Below are 22041 nucleotides of genomic sequence, written 5' to 3'. Positions count from 1 at the left end.
ACCAGGTATGGGCATTATGAGTTCCTAGTTATGTCATTTGGATTGACTAATGCCCCTGCTGCTTTTATGGATCTGATGAACAGAGTGTTCAAGGATTATTTGGACCAGTTTGTGATCGTCTTCATCGATGATATTCTGGTGTATTCTCAGACTGAGTCAGAACATGAGTATCACCTGAGATTGGTTCTGCAGAGACTAAGGGAACACAGAATGTTTACTAAGTTCAAGAAATGCAAGTTCTGGTTATCTCAGGTATCCTTTCTTAGGCACATTGTCAGTAAGGAGGGGATTAAGGTAGATCCAGCAAAGATCGAAGCGGTCAGAGATTGGCCAAGGCCAAAGAATGCTTCTGAGGTTAGAAGTTTCCTTGAATTGGCAGGTTATTTTAGGCGTTTCATGGAAGGGTTCTCAAAGATTGCTACTGCATTGACTGAGCTGACACGCAAGAGCCAGAAATTTGTGTGGTCAGATAAGTGTGAGAACAGCTTCCAGGAACTGAAACAGAGATTGATTACAGCTCCGATTCTGAGTCTTCCAACAGAACAGGAGAAGTTTGTGATTTATTGTGATGCTTCTCATCAGGGCTTGGGCTGTGTTTTGATGCAGTCAGAGAAGGTAATTACCTATGCTTCTCGTCAGTTGAAGGAGTATGAAAAGAGATATCCTACTCATGATTTAGAGTTGGCGGCTATGGTTTTTTCTTTGAAGATATGGAGGCACTATCTCTATGGAGAGAAGTGTGAGATTTATATAGACCACAAGAGCCTGAAATACTTCTTCACCTAGAAAGATTTAAATATGAGGCAAAGGCATTGGCTGGAGTTAGTAAAAGATTATGACTGTGAGATTCTGTATCATCCGGGAAAAGCCAACGTGGTAGCTGATGCTTTAAGCCGGAAGGGTCCGGGACAGATTTATGGTATGAGGCTGATAGCCAGAGAGTTAGCAGATGATATGACCAAAGCTAGTATAGAGTTGCTGGTGGGCCAGTTGGCTAATATTACGCTACAGTCTACGCTGTTGGAGAGGATCAAGGAGGGTCAGCTGAGTGATTCACAGCTGATCAAGATCAGAGAGGATGTTCTGGCTGGAGCATCCAGAGATTATATAGTGTCTGAGTTAGGCTTGCTGAGGTATAAAGGGCAGATATGTGTTCCGTTAGACACTGCTTTGAGGCGAGAGATCATTGTATTGGTGGTCAGGGATGAAGAGAGATGTAGTTCAATACATGGCTAAGTGCTTGACATGTCAACGGGTCAAGGCTGAGCATCAGAGGCCGGCAGGGTTATTGCAGCCTCTGGATATCCCAGAGTGGAAGTGGGAAGACATCACAATGGATTTTGTGGTGGGCTTACCTAGGACTGTTGGTCAGCATGACTCTATTTGGGTGATAGTGGATCGTTACACCAAGTCAGCTCACTTTCTGCCAGTGAGGACTACTTATACAGTTGACCAGTATGCAGATCTCTATGTGAGAGAGATCATGCGCCTCCATGGTGCGCCTAGGTCGATCGTGTCAGGGAAGTTTGCAAAAGGCCATGGGGACACAGTTGAAGTTCAGTACTGCTTATCATCCTCAGACAGATGGGCAATCTGAGAGGACGATCCAGATATTAGAAGACATGTTGAGGGCATGTGTACTGGACTTTGGTGGATCTTGGAGTAAGTATCTGCCTTTGATAGAATTCTCCTACAACAACAGTTATCATTCTACCATTGGAGTTGCACCTTATGAGATGTTGTATGGTAGGAAGTGCAGATCTCCCATTCATTGGGATGAGACAGGTGAAAGGAGATACTTAGGTCCTGAGGCAGTTCAGAGGACCAGTGAGGCCATTGAGAAGATTAGAGCCCGAATGCTCGCTTCTCAGAGTAGGCAGAAGAGCTATGCAGATCCCAAGCGTAGGAACGTGGAGTTCCAAGTGGGAGACTATGTCTTCCTTAGAATCTCACCATGGAAAGGGGTGAGAAGGTTTGGGAAGAAGGGCAAGTTGAGCCCTAGATTTGTCGGTCCATTTGAGATCCTGGAAAGGATTGGTCAGGTGGCTTACAGATTGGCTTTGCCTCCGGCGTTGTCTGCCATGCATAATGTGTTTCATGTTTCAGCTCTTCGGAGATATGTATCTGATGTGAGCCATATTCTGAGTTATGAAGATCTAGAGCTTGAGCCAGAACTCTCCTTTGAGGAGCAGCCAGTGCAGATACTTGACAGAAAAGATAAGGTCCTCAGGAATAAAACGATACCTTTGGTTAAGGTATTGTGGAGGAACAGCCAGGTCAAGGAAGCGACCTGGGAGCTAGAGTCAGATATGCAGAGTCAGTATCCTGAGCTGTTCAGGTAAATTTTGAGGACGAAATTTCTGTAAGGAGGGGATAGTTGTAATGCCCTGAATTCTCCGATTTGGTTTAATGGCGGGATTAGTAGGCCGGGAGGGCCATACTTGTTTAATTATGTCATTAAATGATAATATGCATGTTTATGTGAGTTATATTATAATATGATGTTATATGCATGCATGTGTGTCCACATTTGAATATTATGATATTTTGGTAATTTGGCCCGTTAAGGGTATATTTGTATATTTGGGTGCATATTGTGAATTGTGAATGAGATCCTATTATTATGGAGATATATTCGAGCTATTCGGCATGAGACGGTCCTATATAATGGATTAGCGGTTTTGTCATAACAGGGTCAATTATTGGGTAATAGGAATGTTATTTGATGATAAATTGGGAGTATTTGAGATCAAGATGGAATTCTGGAAGTTTTGACTATAATGTCTCCGGGGGTGTTTTTGGGACCCCGAGCACTAGGTTTTATTTGAGGTTACTTAAGCTTGAAGTAGCTTGTCAGATAGAACGTACGTTAGAAAAACCTCTCGTTCTCCCTTTCGTCAGTTCGTTTCACCGTTCGAAGCCTTTTTGAAGATATCTCGAGTTCTAGGAGTCAGAATCAAGCGAGGATTGAGGCATAGCGATCCTAGGAAAGATTAGAAGCTTCTTGACCGAAGGATTTGACGAGAAACAACCTAATCGAAGGTAATCTAAGTTTAAAAGTTTTGAGTTTTAGAGTTTCTAAGCTTTGAATTGGACTTTGTGAATTGTTGAGTTTTCAATTCGTTCGAACCTTGGGTTTTGAGGGTTTTGGAGCATTGGGAAGCTTGGGAACTTTGATTTGATGATTGGGGAATGTTTAGGTATGATTTTGGAGGCTTTGGAGTGTTAAAAACGTGTTTTGGAATGGCCCAGAGTTGGAGGCCGCGGCCCTGTTCTTGGGGTGTCGCAGCCCTGACATGAAGAAGCAGGTGGGGCTCTTTGTGCTTGCTGGGCGCCGCGGCCCTTGATGAAGAGCGTCGCGGCCCTTTCTTCAGGAAGTTCTGGGGGTCGCGGCCCAAGGTGCTATAGACGCAGCCCTTGCCCAGTTTTCACCCCGTTTGCATGTTTTGACCCTGGGAACATGGTTTTAGGCCTCGGGATCACTCCTACTACTCGGATTACTGGGGATTGATGTCTTAGAGGCTAGATATTGGTTTGGGAACCTATGTTGATCATTATTATTAATGATGTCCTGTATTTGGTTATGATTAGGTGACCGCTAAAGGACTAAAGGTTGATCGTTCTCAAGGGTCGTTTTTTTAATCATTCTAGCTCGAATCTGAGGTAAGAAAACTGCACCCTGTGTATATATGACATGCATGATTGTTATTAAGGCATGTTGATTGATAAATTTGGACATGGATTGCATATTAAATGCTAGTGAATGTTGCTTACTTGTATATGGCACTGACTAGTCAGGGACACTGACCTCAAAGTCAGAAACAGCATAAGCGTCCTGAACGCAGGGCCGAATGAAGATTAGATCTAATCAATATCAGTGTTGAATGGCTCTAAGGCATTAACACTGGACTGACCCTAAGGTCGATGAACTTATAAGCGCTTGGCTAGTCTAAGACTAGTTACTGAGAGCCAGGGCATAAGACCCAGGTGACTGCTTGTCACATGACTAGGGAACGATGTTCTAGGGTTATGACTCTATGGTCATGAGGAAGGTTATGTTGGTGACCAGTCACCATGCACCTATCCCGGTCAAGCTAATGACAGGTTCACCTATCTGTTAAGCCCCGGTGACCCTATCGTCACAAGGCTGAAGGGAGCTATTCCCCATTTAGTGACTTTTGCGACTGTCAACTAACTATTTTGGACTGATAGTCCTGAATGATTATTATGATCATTGTTGTTATTACATCATGCTTTATTGTGTTTTCTTGCTGGGCCTTGGCTCATGGGTGCTATGTGGTGCAGGTAAAGGAAAAGAAAAGCTCACCCAGCCTTGAGTGGAGAGCTTAGGTGGTGATGTGTACATATGCGGTCGCTTGACCACCACGACCAAGGAGTTATCAGAGGAACTAGCGGGTTTACCCTATTTTTTCCGCTTAGGTCGGCGGGGTTTGTAAATTTGAAACAGTAGTGACCACTTTGAGTTGTAAACAACTTGAAAATGTTTTGAATAGCTCATGAGCAGTTTATATACTTAATGAAATATATCATTTCCTTTTTATTGTTTTCAACCTTAACCTGTTAATGACACTTAGAACACGTTTTTAACCAAAGGACTCGGGTAGCGGGTCAAATTTTCGGTTCACCGTTCACCGTAATTGTTCTGGGGTAACCAGGGCGTTACAGAAATGAACCAGACTCTCAGTCCGGAAAATGCAAGACGAACACGTCATCCTGTTGACACCATCCCCGAGAAGTTCGACAGTTGGTCTCCTCAACCAACCTGCAAAAAGGGTGCGTACAAAAAGCACGATATTCTTAGGGATTGGTACTCCCATTACTCTGACACATCTTGTCCCCCAAATCCCCATTACGGCTCACGCGCGCCAGTCACTGTCAACGAACAAAGGACAACTGGAGCATCCCACTAGATTTGGGCCGGCCCAATGGCCTTTAGATTTAACATATTGAAATAGCACTTTATGCTTGTATCAAGCTCCGTTAGAGAGTTAATTGTAATTACATCACAATTGGGCCCGAATTAGTCCGGCCCAAAGTACGTGGCCACCTATAAATAGGGTCTTCAATTCACTGTAGAAGGGATCCTAATTTTTCATGCATGCAAACACTCTGCTGAACTTATTACTCAAACTCTCAGTTGTTGAGACTTAAAGCTTAATACTAGTGACTCGTGGACTGAGGGCTCATTAACGCCCCAACCACGTAAAAATCTTAGTCTCATTAGTTTATTTATTTTCTTGCTAGTTCTAATTCTTAATATATTTGTAGTTTCTGAAAAAAAAAACTCGGTAAACAACATTTATCAACTTTTTAAAACCCATTTTTCATTTTGGAACTCCTCTATTTTTTTTCCTTCTCTACTTATAAAATTTTTAGAGCTCCTTTAAATATTTTTCCTATTTTTTTTATTCCATTTTCTTTCTTTTTCTCTCCAAATCTATTAGTTTTTCATTCATTTTTATTATTTTAATTAATAAAAATATATAGTATTTAAATGATACAAAGAAACTAATATAATGTATTGTAAAAATTTGATGTAAAATAAAGAAATTAGAATTTTAGTGATGTATTTTAAAAGATTGGATAAAAGAGCTGCTGTGAGTGCTTTCACTTTTTAGGATTAATTACATAAAACACTGTATGTTTAAAAAAAGTTTGAAATATACGGTGAATATAAATAATTACATATATACGGTGCTTTCAAAAAAAATATACGGAGATTAGTAAAAGGAAATAAAACAATAATACAATTCATTAATGTATCAATTTGGTCTCTAATAGGTAATGAATAACTTTTTTTTATGTCAGAAGAAGTGTGATGAAATTTTATTTTGTTGTTTACTCATAAAAAAAGAAACATCATTAATTGATGTAATTTAATTATGTTGATGTGATATAATAATATTCAATCATTTTCTTTTCAATTTTTGTATTTTTATTTATTTAAAATGAATGTATTATTAATATTAAATAAATATTTATGCTTGCATAAATTATAATATTTTTAATAAATATAATCTATTTCTATACTAGTAGTTATATATTTTTTTTAATATTTGTTACTTATATTATGTAATCAAACATTTTTGTATATATTAGTTACAAAATAAAATAGTATCTTTTAATAAGAAACTTAGTTTTATAAATTTTTTTACAAACATGTACTAAATTCACAAGTTAATTTTATAAATTTTTGTAACAATCATGTTAAATAAATTTTATAAATATTTATGTAAATGTTAGTTACAAAATTAAACTTTTTAGTTGTGAAATTAGTTTCGTTAATTGTTGTTATAAAATGTAAAATTTGTTTAAAAAAATATTGTATTTCACCACTATATATATTCATTAAAGTGTTTTATAAATAATGAATATCTTAAATTTATATTTTTAAGTTGTATAACATAAATATGAAGGTTCCTATAATTATTTGGTACAATATTGTAACAATATGGAAAAAATATAATATTTTTATGTATATTTTGGTTATGATTTCTTAACTATAAAATATTTTCGTAAATGTTAGTTACAAAAATATATTTCTTAGTTATAAAACTAGATTTGTAAACTATTGTTACAAAAATAAAAAATTTAGTTACAAATTTGTTTGTAAGTTTTATCTACAAAAAAACAAAAAAAAATCTACAATTCTATAACGGATTTTGTAAATACTATTTACAAACACGTAACAGATATTTACAAGTTTGTAACAGATATTTACTAGTTTGTAAACGTTGTTCACAAAAAATTGTATTTTACAGCTTTTATTTATGATTTTGCCACTCCGTATTTACAATTTTGCCATTCCGTGTTTTTATCCAAAAATTCCGTATTTTTGTAATGCACCGTATTTTTCAGATTTTTTTTAACTTTTAGTGCATTTTTGTAAATTTCCCATATAATTATATATATATTTAAAATACGGTGATAAATCCCTACCAAAAAAAGAAAGGGAAATTTACAAAAATGCACTAAAAGTTAAAAAAAATCTGAAAAATACGGTGCATTACAAAAATACGGAATTTTTGGATAAAAACACGGAATGGCAAAATTGTAAATACGGAGTGGCAAAATCATAAATAAAAGCTGTAAAATACAATTTTTTGTGAACAACGTTTACAAACTAGTAAATATCTGTTACAAACTTGTAAATATCTGTTACGTGTTTGTAAATAGTATTTACAAAATCCGTTATAGAATTGTAGATTTTTTTTTGTTTTTTTGTAGATAAAACTTACAAACAAATTTGTAACTAAATTTTTTATTTTTGTAACAATAGTTTACAAATCTAGTTTTATAACTAAGAAATATATTTTTGTAACTAACATTTACGAAAATATTTTATAGTTAAGAAATCATAACCAAAATATACATAAAAATATTATATTTTTTCCATATTGTTACAATATTGTACCAAATAATTATAGGAACCTTCATATTTATGTTATACAACTTAAAAATATAAATTTAAGATATTCATTATTTATAAAACACTTTAATGAATATATATAGTGGTGAAATACAATATTTTTTTAAACAAATTTTACATTTTATAACAACAATTAACGAAACTAATTTCACAACTAAAAAGTTTAATTTTGTAACTAACATTTACATAAATATTTATAAAATTTATTTAACATGATTGTTACAAAAATTTATAAAATTAACTTGTGAATTTAGTACATGTTTGTAAAAAAATTTATAAAACTAAGTTTCTTATTAAAAGATACTATTTTATTTTGTAACTAATATATACAAAAATGTTTGATTACATAATATAAGTAACAAATATTAAAAAAAATATATAACTACTAGTATAGAAATAGATTATATTTATTAAAAATATTATAATTTATGCAAGCATAAATATTTATTTAATATTAATAATACATTCATTTTAAATAAATAAAAATACAAAAATTGAAAAGAAAATGATTGAATATTATTATATCACATCAACATAATTAAATTACATCAATTAATGATGTTTCTTTTTTTATGAGTAAACAACAAAATAAAATTTCATCACACTTCTTCTGACATAAAAAAAAGTTATTCATTACCTATTAGAGACCAAATTGATACATTAATGAATTGTATTATTGTTTTATTTCCTTTTACTAATCTCCGTATATTTTTTTTGAAAGCACCGTATATATGTAATTATTTATATTCACCGTATATTTCAAACTTTTTTTAAACATACAGTGTTTTATGTAATTATATTTTAACGTAGAAATATAATTGCTCTCCTGAATAAATACCGATTTTAATTTATGAGCTGTTAAAAAAAAACCAAATCCTTGAATTTACCGTGAATAGTGTAAATATCTAATTAATAATAAAATATAATTGGTTTTAATACATAATTTTCTACAACCACGATGTTATTTACCATCTGTGATGTCGTGTAATACCCCTTAAAATTAAACTACATATAAACTCAGTAGCACTATGACATTCTAGAGTAACAGTAACAGCACAGTAGCTCATGCTACTTACAGCTTACTTTCATTTCAAAGTAATATTATCAAACCTGAAATTAAAAATTAAAAATGAAACATTGCAACTGATTGAGAGAGAATCAGAAGCTCAAAACATATTGGGTTATGCAAAATGAGGGGGTGAGTCGATAAACTTAGTAGCACTAAGACATTTTTCGAGGAACTAAACAGTTGCTCATGCTGCCTACAACTTGCTTTCGTTTCAAAGTACATATTATCAAACAAAGCAAACTAAAATTAAAAATGAAAGAAGCATTGCAACTGATTGAGAGAGAATCAGAAGCTCAAATCATAATTGGGTTACGCAAAAATGAGGGTGAGTCGATAAAAATGCTCTGATACAAACTTCAACAAAATTCAAGCAACAAAATTCCTTTCCAAAACCATAAATGAAAAATGTAACACATAAAATCCTTACTTGAGCTGAAAAAAGATCACTGCTAAACAGAATTAATCTAATGGAACTAAAATTTAAAGACAATCTGTAATTGCTACCATGAAAATCAAGCAGTAGCAGCAGCTTGGGCTGCCAGTCTCTTCTTAGCCTCTTCAAGGATTGTCAACTTGATACCCTTGCCCTTGGGAAGAGAAATCCAGGGCTTGGTTCCCTTACCAATGGTAAACACATTTCCAAGACGGGTAGCGAACTCATGGCCAAGAGCATCCTGAACGTGGATGGTCTCAAATGTACCCTTATGCTTTTCCCTGTTCTTAATAACTCCAACTCGTCCCCTGTTTCGTCCTCCAGTCACCATGACAACATTACCAACATCAAACTTGATGAAATCGGTAATCTTGTTGGCCTCCAAATCCAGCTTGATGGTGTCATTAGCCTTAATTAGAGGGTCAGGGTAGCGGATGGTTCGTCCATCATAGGTGTTGAGGTAGGGGATTCCCTTCTGTCCAAACTGCACTGACCTCACCTTGCAGAGCTTGAACTGCAAGTATTGATTCAGTCAGATAAGAGAAGATAATTGTTATCCTGGAATGCAGCAAACCAGCAAATTTAAGCACAAAATTGTATCATGATTCATGAAATGCAGCTATAAAATACAACTTCTTAAACTCCCAAGTAACAAAAAAAATACTCAACTAGACCATCAAAATTGTATATCATAGCGCTTACCAAAAGAGGAAAATTATGTAGTATATTTATAGTAAAATTGCTAGCTTTATATAGAGAAATTAAATCTCAACCGCATAATATGCATGCTGCCTAATTTAATATATAATCCATTGAAAATATCATCGAGCATAGAAAGGTAAATAGCATCAATGTTCATCAAGAAAAGATCCAATAAAACCCAATTAATTTGCTGAAACCAACCTTAGCCTCGTCATCCCTGATTGAGTGAAGGCGGAACCGACCCTTGGTATCGTAAAGAAGACGGAAGTTCTCATTGGTCTTTGGGATGGAAACCACATCTGAAATCATACAAAATAACATAAAGTTCAGCAAAATTCTCAAACAGGCTAATAACTTCAAAAATCTAAGCGACCTGTACAACAAAGTGGTCACTGGTAATCATCATACTTACAAAAGACAACCAAAACAATAGTAAAAAAAGAGTTTTGGATGAGTACATACCCATGAAACCAGACGGGTAGGTCTTATCAGTCCTGACTTTTCCATCAACCATAATATGTCGCTGCATCAGAATAGATTGCACTTCACGGTATGTGAGGGCATACTTCAACCTGTTCCTCAGGATGAGGATCAAGGGCAAGCACTCCCTCGACTTGTGTGGTCCAGATGATGGTTTGGGGGCCTAACCAAAACAAACAAATAAAAATGAAAATTTCATCTCATAAATACAAAAAATATATATAAGATACAAGAAAGAGAAGAAAATAAATTATGACTTACGAAAGCACCACCAAGCTTGTCGAGCATCCAATGCTTGGGGGCATTGAGCCTCTTCAAATGTTTCTTCAATCCTCTAGCCTGTACAATACATCAGAAACCATACAGAGTCATATTAAATATATATTCAGAAACCATGATCTTCAAGCGCATAAGTGAAACAGAAAGAGAAATGGAGAATCTAAAAAGGTACCATTTTGCAAGAACGGAGGCAGATGCAGAAACCCTAGCAGAGGAAAGTGTGGTAGCCTAAAAGGAGAAGAGTGAGCGGCGGGGACGACTAGATTTATACGAGTTAATAGGAAAGGCAAGGGTTTTAGGGTTGGATATCCAGAGAGAGAAAAAGAGGCTTACATTTGGAAATCCATGGGCTGGGCCTGACGGATTCGTTATCAAGAAGGGAAATTTACAAAAATGCACTAAAAGTTAAAAAAAATGAAAAATACTTGTGAAATTTTTTAATAAAAATATGGAGGGTCAAAAATGTAAATATGGAGTAGTAAAATCGTAAATAAAAGTCGTAAAATATAATTTTTTATAATCAACGTTTACAAACTTATAAATATCTATTATGAAATTGTAAATATATGTTACATATTTGTAAATAATATTTACAAAAATCAGTTTTAAAATTGTATTTTTTTTGTACATAAAACATACAAATAAATTCATAACTAATTTTTTTATTTTGTAACAATAGTTTACAAATTTAGTTTCATAACTAGGAAAGATATTTTTGTAACTAACATTTACAAAAATAATTAATAGTTAAAATATCGTAACCAAAATTTACATAAAAATATTATAATTTTCCATATGTTACAATATTGTACCAAAAAATTACATAAACTATCAAATTTATACTATACAACTTAAAAATATAAATTTAAGATATTCACTATTTATAAAACACTTTATTATATATATTTATATAAAAATATGGTTACAGGGTAGTGAATTACAATAATTTTGTAAACAAGTTTTACATTTTTGTAACAATAGTTTGCAAAACTAATTTCACAATCAAGAAGTTTATTTTTGTAACTAACATTTACATAAATATTTATAAATTAATTTAACATGATTGTTACAAAAATTTACAAAACTAATTTTTTAACTTTAAAATATATTTTTGTAACAAAGCTTGAAACTTAGACTAGATTAAGATTTTAGTTTAACATTGATTATTGAAATTTGACTAGCTATGATTTTTAAATAATATAATATTTTTTATTACTATATTTTCTACTACTATTAATATATGTTACAAAAACTTATGAAAAATAATTAATGTTGTTAGCGTATATTGAAAATAAATAAATTAAATAAAAATGGTAATAATTTTTAAATATTAAAATTGATTTCACTTTTCTCAATAAAAAATAATGATTTGATAAAAAAATATTAAATAAATAATGTAATATATTAGTGATTTGACAATAAATATATATACATATAAAAAATTGATTTGAACAAATAAAAATGTTTTCCAAAATTATAAAATCTACCTCACAAGAGGAAATCATCGAGCTAACTATGAGAGCAAGGCTCCGCATACGGACAACCTCCATAATTTTGTAATTTATTTGATTTGTCATAATAAAGCAAATTTTTTTTAACTTACTCTGTTTTATATAATTTTCTGTATCAAGAATGATAGTTGGATCTCCACACCTGCCTGGCCCAAACCGATTATGTTTTTTAAATTTTTTAGATATGTACACTTTTTTGTCCCCTAAATTAACATTAATAGGAAACTATTCAATTTTTTTTATTATGTTTATACATTTTTCATATTAATCTCGTAATATTAGGTACAAGTAATGTGTTATGCACATTTATTTAGTTTCATTTTAAAAAAATTATTAATTATTTTTATTAAATTTGTATAATTTTCATATAAATTTTAAATAAATAGATAATATTATATATAAAAGAATGACATGAACATATTGAAAGAAAAATTAAACCAAAACATTATTTATGTTTTTTTTTTAAATATGATCACATTTTAAATCACAAACTAACCATATTTAAAGTACAAAACAATATTATTCAAATCAAACCTTATTGATTGGAGAATAAAAAATAAATATTATTCTAATTTCTTATTTAGTTACACATTCATACTATTTGTACATACACAACACTTATATATATAATGTATTTATTATATATTATATATTATTATAATAATATTTAAGGATTTATACTTTTTTGGATCTTGTGTTTTGTCCCATTATCTGTTTGGACTCTATGTTTTGACAAATTATTTTTTGGACCCTATGTTTTGTAAAATAGTTAAAATAGAACTCTAAACCCGATTTTGGTTAATGTTTTCTCAACTAAAATCACAAATAATTTACCAAACTAACAATTCAGAACAAAAATAAAATCATTCTGCTTAAAAATTGTGTTGTTATATTCAATTTTTTCTTTATCAAAATTGAGTTTAAGTTTCTATTTTAACCATTTTATAAAACATAGGGTCCAAAAAGTAATTTGTCAAAACACAAGATCCAAACAGGTAATGAGACAAAACACAAGGTCCAAAAAAGTATAAACCCAATATTTAATGATATTTGAATTTATATTAATATAATTACTAAATATTTATTCTAGTAAAATTTATATGGATATAATGATATCTAGTCTAATATTAAATATTATTATAATAATAATATTTTATAACATTTAAATTTATAATATCTAATTATATTTTATAATATATGAATTTAATAATTTTATTTTATAACATTTGAATTTATATTAATATAATTAATAAATATCTGATGTTTTATAATATAGATATAAAACCAAAAATTATGTTTTCTGCACAGATATAGAGTTTTGACATTGTGGTTTGCTTAAATACTCACTGTGCTTTTAATAATACTAAATTATATTGTATTTTGCTCAAATACTCACGGGGAAATTTGACTTTTTATGCTTAATAGCATGGTGTAATGCAAAATAATGCTAGGGATTTTTAACATTACAAAATAATGCCAAATTTTTTGCTAGTACCCAAAATACCCCTAAAAACAACTATCTCATCTCTTCCCTCCCCCTCTCTTCCTTCCTCATCTCTTCCTTCTTCTTGTTTCTTCCTCACTCTCACTCTCACTCACCTCACCTCACCTCACACCACCACTAAGAGCACCACGGTAGAGCTTGGGACCGCCACTAAGAAAGCCATTTGTAGACTAAAGTAAGGGTTGAGAAATCTTGGAGAAAAATTTAATGGGTAAGCAATTTTTTCTTAAATACTTGGATTAGTGATGTTTCCTTTAAACTTTTTGAGCATTTCGTATAGATCTAAGCAATATTTGTACATTTTTTTGGGTTTTTTCTGGTTTTTTGTCGATCTGCGTTTTCTGGGAATTTTCTGGGTTAGTGTTGTGCTCGATGGGTGCTCGATGCCTGCTCGATGCAGGCTCGATGACACACCAATTTTAGCGTTGCATGTTCTGCTCGATGGGTACTCGATACCTACTCGATGGGTACTCGATGGTAATGTTCATTCTCACTTTTTCATGCATGCTCGATAGATGCTCGATGCCTGCTCGATGCAGGCTCGATGACACACCAATTTTAGCGTTGCATGTTCTGCTCGATGGGTACTCGATACCTACTCGATGGGTACTCGATGGTAATGTTCATTCTCACTTTTTCATGCATGCTCGATGCCTGCTCGATGCAAGCTCGATGCAAGCTCGATGGCACATCATTTTTTACGTTGCATGTTGTACTCGATGGGTACTCGATACCTACTCGATGGGTACTCGATGGTAATGTGCATTCTCACTTTTTCATGCATGCTCGATAAATGCTCGATGCCTGCTCGATGCAAGCTCGATGGTACATCATTTTTTACGTTGCATGTTGTACTCGATGGGTACTCGATACCTACTCGATGGGTACTCGATGGTAATGTGCATTCTCACTTTTCATGCATGCTCGATAGATGCTCGATGCAAGCTCGATTGCACATATTTTTTTACGTTGCATGTGCTCGATGGTTACTCGGTAGCTACTCGATGCAAGCTCGATGGTCATGTTTTTCAACATCATTAAAATACCATTTGTGTTTGTGTTTTTTTATTTCAGGTTCTACTGTTTACGTATTTGTTTCTTACAACGGTGTTTGGGAAATGCATGGTAGGAAATGGTATTTTAAGGATGCTGAAGGTGAAGTGATACCAGTAGAGAATGATGTCACTTACTTGCAACTACTTGACATACTGCACGAGACATTTCAGGTGGATAGAGAGGTGTATGAATTGAAACTCGAGGTGCCATACGTATGCGGTGAGCAACCATTTGCACCGGTTCAATTGAAGAATGATCGTCAAGTTCGTGTATTCTTAGGAATAAGCTTGAATGAACGGGTAGTCTTATGTGTGACTCCACTTAAGAAGAATTTCATATCAGATCCTTCTCCTAGTGTGAACAAAAAAGACACGACTAGTATCGATCCATCTCTTGCAGGTAGCAGTTACAAGCATCTTAGCGAGGTGGGCACTTTTGTTCCAGTTACTGATCCGATGGCTACTATTCAGCTTGATATACCACAAGGAGGTCCCACAGGTGTGCTTGAGGCATATGAGTACGATCCCTATGTGAATGATGATCCAGTTGGTAATTGCTTTGAAGATAATGATGATGGTTCCGAGGATGACTCGTATTATAGTGCAGATGTTTCAAATGAGGAGTTAAACATTTCCCAAGCCCAACAAGTAGAAGAAGAGTCAGGACTGCCTCTTGCACAGGCACCTCTCCCAACTCAAGGACGCCGAGCACCTGCTCGAAGCAGTAATCAACCTGCTAGGACAGAAGATAACACTGGGTGGAGGGAGACAATTGTATCAAGAGAAGATCACACCAGATGGAGTGCCCCAATGTTTACAAAAGAAGATATTGAGGCATCTGCTAAAACCCATTCCTCATCATCTGGTGGACCAATGGGAGAAATATATGTTGGGAAGACTTTTGAGGACAAGAATGATTTAAAAACCAAAGCTGCTCTATTTGCAATGAAGAATAACTTTGAGTATATGGTGAAAAAGTCTGGTACTGACGTGTGGTATATCACATGCAAAGATCCTGACTGTTGTTGGAGATTGAGAGGGAAAAAACAACCAATGTCCCCCATGTTTGAGATCACGGTATACAAGAGCGTACACACATGCTCACTAGAAGTGCGACAAAAAGGTCATCGTCAAGCTGCACCGTGGGTCGTTGGACACCTCATAAAGAACAAATACGCAGTTGATGGGACCAGTTACATGGCAAACAACATAAAGGAGGATATGAAGAAAAATTTTGGTATTGATATGAGTTATGAAAAGGCATGGAGATGTAGAGAGAAGGCACTTACGTATGTTAGGGGGACATATGAGGATTCGTATTGCAAGTTGCCATCCTACTTGCACATGTTGCAGCAAAAGAATCCAGGTACAATTACTGATTTTGTCACTGAAGATGGTCGTTTCCTATATTGCTTCTTTGCCCTTGGAGTTTGTAGGAGAGGATTCAGATTTTGTCGTCCTGTGATATGTGTGGATGGCACGTTCTTGAAGAATAAGTACGGTGGCCACATGCTATGTGCCGTTGCTTTGGATGCGAATAGTCATTTATATCCAATTGCCTTCGGGTTGGTGGATAGTGAGAACCACAACTCGTGGAAATATTTCATGACGAAGTTGAAGGAAGCCATTGGGGACGTTGATGACTTGGCTTTCGTGTCAGATAGGCATGCGAGTATTATTCATGCTCTAGAGGTTGTCTTTCCTGATGCCTACCACGGCGCATGCTACCATCACATCAGTATGAATGTGAAAGCCAAGTTCAAGACTGATCACTGTCACAGTGAGATGTGGGCAGCAGCCTATGCATGGAAGAAGACGGAATTTCTAAAGCATTATGAAAATATTAAGCGAATGGATCCTCCTATAGCTGCCTATTTGGAGGGAATTGGTTTCGATAAGTGGTCTCGTCCTTTCTTTCCTGGAAAACGATACAATATAATGACTAGCAACTACGCTGAAAGCTTCAACAACAAGACCAAGGATGCAAGAACCTTTCCAGTTACAATTTTTTTAGAATTCATTCGGTTCACACTACAGTCTTGGTTTTCTGAACGACGTAGTGTGACAGAGAAGACTACCACCAAATTATCCACCCTGATGGAGGCAGATGTATCGAACAATGCTGACAAAGGAAGGTTCATGAATGTCTATGCCCTTGGTCAATTCGAGTTTCATGTAACTGGTGCAGACAGCGATGCTGAGGTGAATTTGATGACGAAATCATGCTCATGTGGGGTATTCCAGCTCATAGGCACACCTTGTCCCCATGCAGCTGCAGCAGCTATAGAGCGTGGAGTGAACCTTTACTCCTTGTGTTCACCGTTTTACACCATTGAGTCATGGAGGAATTCGTACAAAGAAACCATTTACCCAACTGGGAACGAGGATGACTGGATACTTCCAGATGACATTAAGAATATGGTAGTTGGTGTACCCATAGAGAAACAACAAGTTGGTCGCCCAAAAAAACCAAAGCTAGGAAGACCAAGGACAAATCGTTGGCCATCTGGCGGGGAAAAACCAGTTACAATGCGTAAGTGTAGTAGATGTGGTGGTCGTGGCCACAACAAATCCTCATGCAAAGCTCGGCTTTGAGTTTATTTTTTGTTGTATTTTATTTAAACTTGAAGTTGAAGGTTATTTTTCGTTTTCTTTTTTTATTGTCGTTAATGAATTTTGGTTGTTAATTGTCGTTAATAAAAAGATACTCGACTCAAAAAAATTTCTTAAAAATCTACATTTTAAGCAAATAAATATAACATGAGAATGTTCAATGTCTAACATTCTGATACCATAAGTCAACTGTCCATTTGTTTCTGAACAACTCCATGTTGTCATCGCAAATCGTGTCAAGTGGTAGCCTACCCAATAAGTGTTCGATGTGCTTGATGGCGTACACACCACAATCTCCACTGTAACCAAAACATAAATTGCATTAGTAACAAAATCAACATGGAATTTAATTTAAAAAACTTGAATAAAAACTAGACTTTTGTTTACCTGACTTTGGTTTGGGGTACTGAATCAACTAGCATGCGGTGCACATTGAACTCTTTGCATCTTTTAGCTCCAGGTGGAATCGTCAACCGAGGGTCGTCCTTGAAAAGTTGTGACTGTAATAACAACGATGGGAACAAAGTAGACCATGACTTCATAAAAGATTGCAGTTGTTTATCACTTATCACGGTCACGTCCGAATCATAAACATTCAGAGTCCAAGTAGAAATGGAGGCTTCAACTGCAAACCAATGCGCTTGAAGGTAGTTCTGGCACCAATATACAGTGTCTACTCCCTTCCACGATGCCAGAAATTGATTGTCAATTCCCGTAATCATTGATATCACATCTGAATCCCACAAAAACCTTTTCTTATCCGCTTCCTTGGCAGTCTGATATGCATCATAACGAGCCGGTACCACTTGTGAGAACATAATATTCATCACAACACCATCTTGCCGATACGCCCCGGGATAGAACTGTCGACGCCTACGTAGCATATGCATGGCCGCATCAATATGCTGCAAAAATGATTGGAAAGTAATTAATCAGCCTATCGAAACCCCTATTGAACCCACTGCTTATACCAGATAACAAATATTAATAAATTTAATAAAATTACTTACCCCATCATCGATCCAAAACTGTGGTGTCTTCATCGTCAGAAACCAACTCGGACCATACACACCAGATTGGACATCCCTCTTCGTCTTGTTCGGAATATCTCCAAGCAACCACTTGCCGACCGTTCTGTACTGTGTAGCAAGTGGCTTCTTTAGAGGGTCGAGGACTAATGGCACGTCATCAATCGCATCCAAACGAGCTTTCTTTCTGGTTGGGTCGGTGTAGTCTTCAAATTTCTTAGGTTTGCGTCTTTTCCTCTTGGCCAATTGAAACTCTACACCAACAACATCCCCAGGTTCTATAATAGCAACACCTGGGGTCTCAGGATTTGCTGTGAGTACTATCGGGGGAGGAGTGCCTATGTCATGTGAGACAAAATCATCTGGGAGGTCAAGTGAGTCGGAATCAGAATCAGAATCATTTGGAAGATCTTGTACGAATGTCAAGATCTTATTGACAACATCCATGATGACCGCCTGGTTCTCTAGGATGGTATCCTGACGACTCTCGACTCGCTCCAACCTCTCCAACACCTCCCGTAAATCAGGTTGATCAGGACTGGGGTGTACCGATGGGGCTGGGGCCGAGGGTGTGGGGTCGATGGGGGCTGGGGTATCCTCATCATCAGGGCCATCAACAAAAATATTTGCTGCCTTCGCAACCTCAGCAGCTATCTCCGCCACCTTCTCAAAATCAGTGGGAGTTTCTACCTCTTCTTCTTGGCCCAACCCGGGATACAAGGGAGCATCACCCTCCGTCAGAGCGCTATAATAATCTATCTCCGAAGGCCGGGGCTTCAACATGGACAACACAATCAACTGCATCAAATACAAAGCATTAAGTCAGTTTGAAACCACCAAAGAATACTCTATTTTGACATAATATAGCAGAACTTACACTCGTCTTCTTGAACATCGGTGCAAGGTCGGCCTTCGAAATAGGACGCTCCTTATTGCTCGACCAACTAAGCATCCTCGGAAACTGGTTTCCATGGTTAATACCATACTCACGTGCAAACTGCTGGATGGCTTCATATGCCCAATACTGCAATGCAGGGACATAACCATACAAACTGTATTTTGCTTCTTTCTGTTTCCCCTTAACTTCCTTTTTCTTCTCATAGTTCCTTTTCTGATGATGCATGTCTTTCTTACATGAATCCATAAGCTTGTTAAAAGACACCTTCCCCCATGGGTAAGTAAAGAAGTACTCAGTGTCCTCCACCATCTTCAGCGAATCTATCCAGACATTTAACTTGCCCTCTCGTGCAAGTAAAACCCCCTCAACAAAGAAACATAGGCCCAACTTGTAGGCATCTTCAACTATAGTGCAGTTTTTTAAAGCAGCCTCCAAATGCATTAACTTCACTGTTTCTTCATCATTAAAGTACTCCTTGATTAAGCGGTCACTAGTCAAGTGTTTCTTCAAATCAGTCTCAGATGGCCCGGAACTGAAGTTCAACCCCGTAACCAAAGCAAACTCGCCTCTACCAAATCTGCAGGGTCTAGATCCCAAATGTAAATGCAACTCATCCTCTTTGAAGCACTGGATCTTGCGCAACATTAATTGATGCATGAGAGATGCAGAGAAGTCCAATTTCTCAGCCATGAAAAATTGTTTGAATGGGGATTCCTTCACCCTTTCTATCAACCCGAGCTCCTCAAACTTGTCCTTGATTGTTTTAAAGTAACCATTGCCCCTATATGTGACTCGTCCAGGAAAGTGATCTGTCAAGGGTAAAAGATACTTCGGCATCTGCAAAAAATAAAGATAACAATAATACACTTAAATAAAGTCGCATGAAAAATCCATAAATAAACATACATGCAACCATCGAACCCATCTCAAACACCCATCGAACCCCAACCCGAGTACCCATCGAACCCCCTATCGAACCCCTAGAGCATGCATCGAACCACCATCGAACCCAACATAAGACCCAATCCATCGAGCATGCATCGAACCCCCATCGAGCATGCATCTAATTTCTTAGTTTTAAACCCGGAACCCATAATGGGCCTACCCCATCGAACCCCTAAGGCCTATCCTATCGAACCAACATCGACAAGCATCGAACCCAACAAATACCAAACCCATCGAGCATGCATCGAACCCCATCGAGCATGAATCGAACCCAAAAAATACACAACCCATCGAGCATGCATCGATCCCCCATCGAGCATCGAACCTAAACTTGGAACCCTTAACGGCTTAACCTATCGAACCCCCATCGAGCATGCATCGAACCCCCCCATCGAGCATCGAACCTAAACTTGGAACCCTTAACGGCTTAACCTATCGAACCCCCATCGAGCATGCATCGAACCCCCATCGAGCATCGAACCTAAACTTGGAACCCTTAATGTCTTAACCTATCGAACCCCCATCGAGCATGCATCGAACCCCCATCGAGCATGCATCGAACCTCCCATCGAGCAACCTTACAGACCCACAAAAATCCCAGGCTTCACTAAAACATACCCACACTATTCCATACCCAAAACAAACCAGATTAATCCATACACACAAACAATCCCACACTAATCCATACACAAACAATTCCACACTAATCCATACACATACACACAAACACAAACAATAAGCTTACCTTTGTTTTGGGTATGGAGAAACTTGAACCGTGGGTTTTGGATGACAGACGGCGAGAGGCAAGACGGAGGCGCGGGGTTTCGACGGGGGCTGTGACGGGGGCTCGACGGGGGGCAGCGCGGCTTCGACGGGGGGCAGCGCGGCTTCGACGGGGGGCAACGCGACTTCGACGGGGGCCGCGACGGGGACTCGAACCGAGAGTTTGAGAGAGAAAGCTTGAGAGAGAGAGAAAGCTTGAGAAAGCTTGAGAAACCGATGGGGAGATTTGGGTAGTTCAATGGTCGGGGGGTTGGGAGTTTGTGACCGAGAGTTTGAGAGAGAGAGGGAGAATCAAAACTGGGATGGGGGGGAATTGTGACAGGGGTATTTTGGGTACTAGCAAAAAATTTGGCATTATTTTGTAATGTTAAAAATGCCTAGCATTATTTTGTATTACACTACACTATTAAGCATAAAAAGTCAAATTTCCCTACTCACGTATAACATTATGATTTTAATAATACTAAATTATAATTTGCTTTAAATTAATTTTAATAAGTGAGTAATACTCATTTATTTACTATTTTCTTATAATTTCTAACATACTAAAAAATCATTTAAAAAAACATATTAAAAAAATCTTAAAAAGTATTTTATTTAAGTAAAACATAAATACTTTCAAAAAAATTATTTTTTACATTTTAAAATAAATTTTTACTTTAAAACTTTTTGAAGAAATTAATTATTTTAATAAATTATTTTTTCAAGTAATTTATTTTAAACACTAAATGATAAAAAAAAATTATTTTGAAGATTGTTTTAAAAAATTAAATAATCTTAAATAAATAAAGAAATGATCTTATTGTCCGAGTTTTGACCAAATATATGTTTTGTTGATCTGTGAAATTGGGCAACGGTCGTATGTACGATATACGACACATTTTGAACGATATAAATGTAAATATACAACAGAGTACAAATATCTAAACAAAACACACACAGAATTATAGTGGTTCAGCTCTGTTCTGATAAACAGTAATAACCTAATCCACTTAGTATTTACTATTGAATCACTCAATTGACAATTACAAAGATGAACTGAAGAGTTCACTCGTCACAAATTTACCCAGAAGTTAATCAAATGATTGATCCCAAAGTCTCTCAATCCGTCCTCTTTCTCTTTTTCTCTCAAAACCATCTCCCTAAATGAAGTCCTGACTCCTTTATTTATAGTACCCAGGGGCTGGTGATCAGCAAGAATGGGGATCGTGGTTTGGTATACGATCATTGGGAGTAAAGATATGATAACTCTACAAAATAGAGTTATTTTACCCCATTTTTTATGCTAATT

At 35.8% G+C, this 22041-nt stretch overlaps 2 protein-coding genes across 3 annotated transcripts; both read right to left on the bottom strand.

The window, feature by feature from the left end:
* Window positions 1–8845: 8845 nt before the first annotated feature.
* LOC133792724 (small ribosomal subunit protein eS4x) lies at window positions 8846–10727 on the bottom strand. The gene is made up of 5 exons (XM_062230635.1): window positions 10586–10727; window positions 10396–10473; window positions 10117–10297; window positions 9856–9953; window positions 8846–9466 (listed from the first exon to the last, which is right to left on the bottom strand). Exons 1-5 carry the CDS (start codon window positions 10586–10588, stop codon window positions 9032–9034), a joined length of 795 nt encoding a protein of 264 aa, XP_062086619.1. The 5' UTR covers window positions 10589–10727; the 3' UTR covers window positions 8846–9031.
* A 6449-nt stretch (window positions 10728–17176) lies between these two features.
* LOC133792723 (uncharacterized) lies at window positions 17177–21129 on the bottom strand. Of its 2 annotated transcripts, none has more exons than XM_062230633.1 (5): window positions 20713–21129; window positions 19002–19859; window positions 18107–18898; window positions 17484–18001; window positions 17177–17395 (listed from the first exon to the last, which is right to left on the bottom strand). In XM_062230633.1, the coding sequence occupies exons 2-5, from the start codon at window positions 19857–19859 to the stop codon at window positions 17254–17256; spliced, it is 2310 nt and encodes a 769-aa protein (XP_062086617.1). In that variant the 5' UTR covers window positions 20713–21129; the 3' UTR covers window positions 17177–17253. The 2 variants fall into 2 exon arrangements, with proteins under 2 accessions (XP_062086617.1, XP_062086616.1); XM_062230632.1 differs by having other exon boundaries at window positions 18107–18922; window positions 20713–21127.
* Window positions 21130–22041: the final 912 nt, after the last annotated feature.

The sequence above is a fragment of the Humulus lupulus genome, chromosome 7 (genome assembly GCF_963169125.1).
Source record: "Humulus lupulus chromosome 7, drHumLupu1.1, whole genome shotgun sequence".
In the NCBI taxonomy this organism is placed as follows: Eukaryota; Viridiplantae; Streptophyta; class Magnoliopsida; order Rosales; family Cannabaceae; genus Humulus; species Humulus lupulus.
This window is presented reverse-complemented; position numbering and strand designations above follow the sequence as displayed.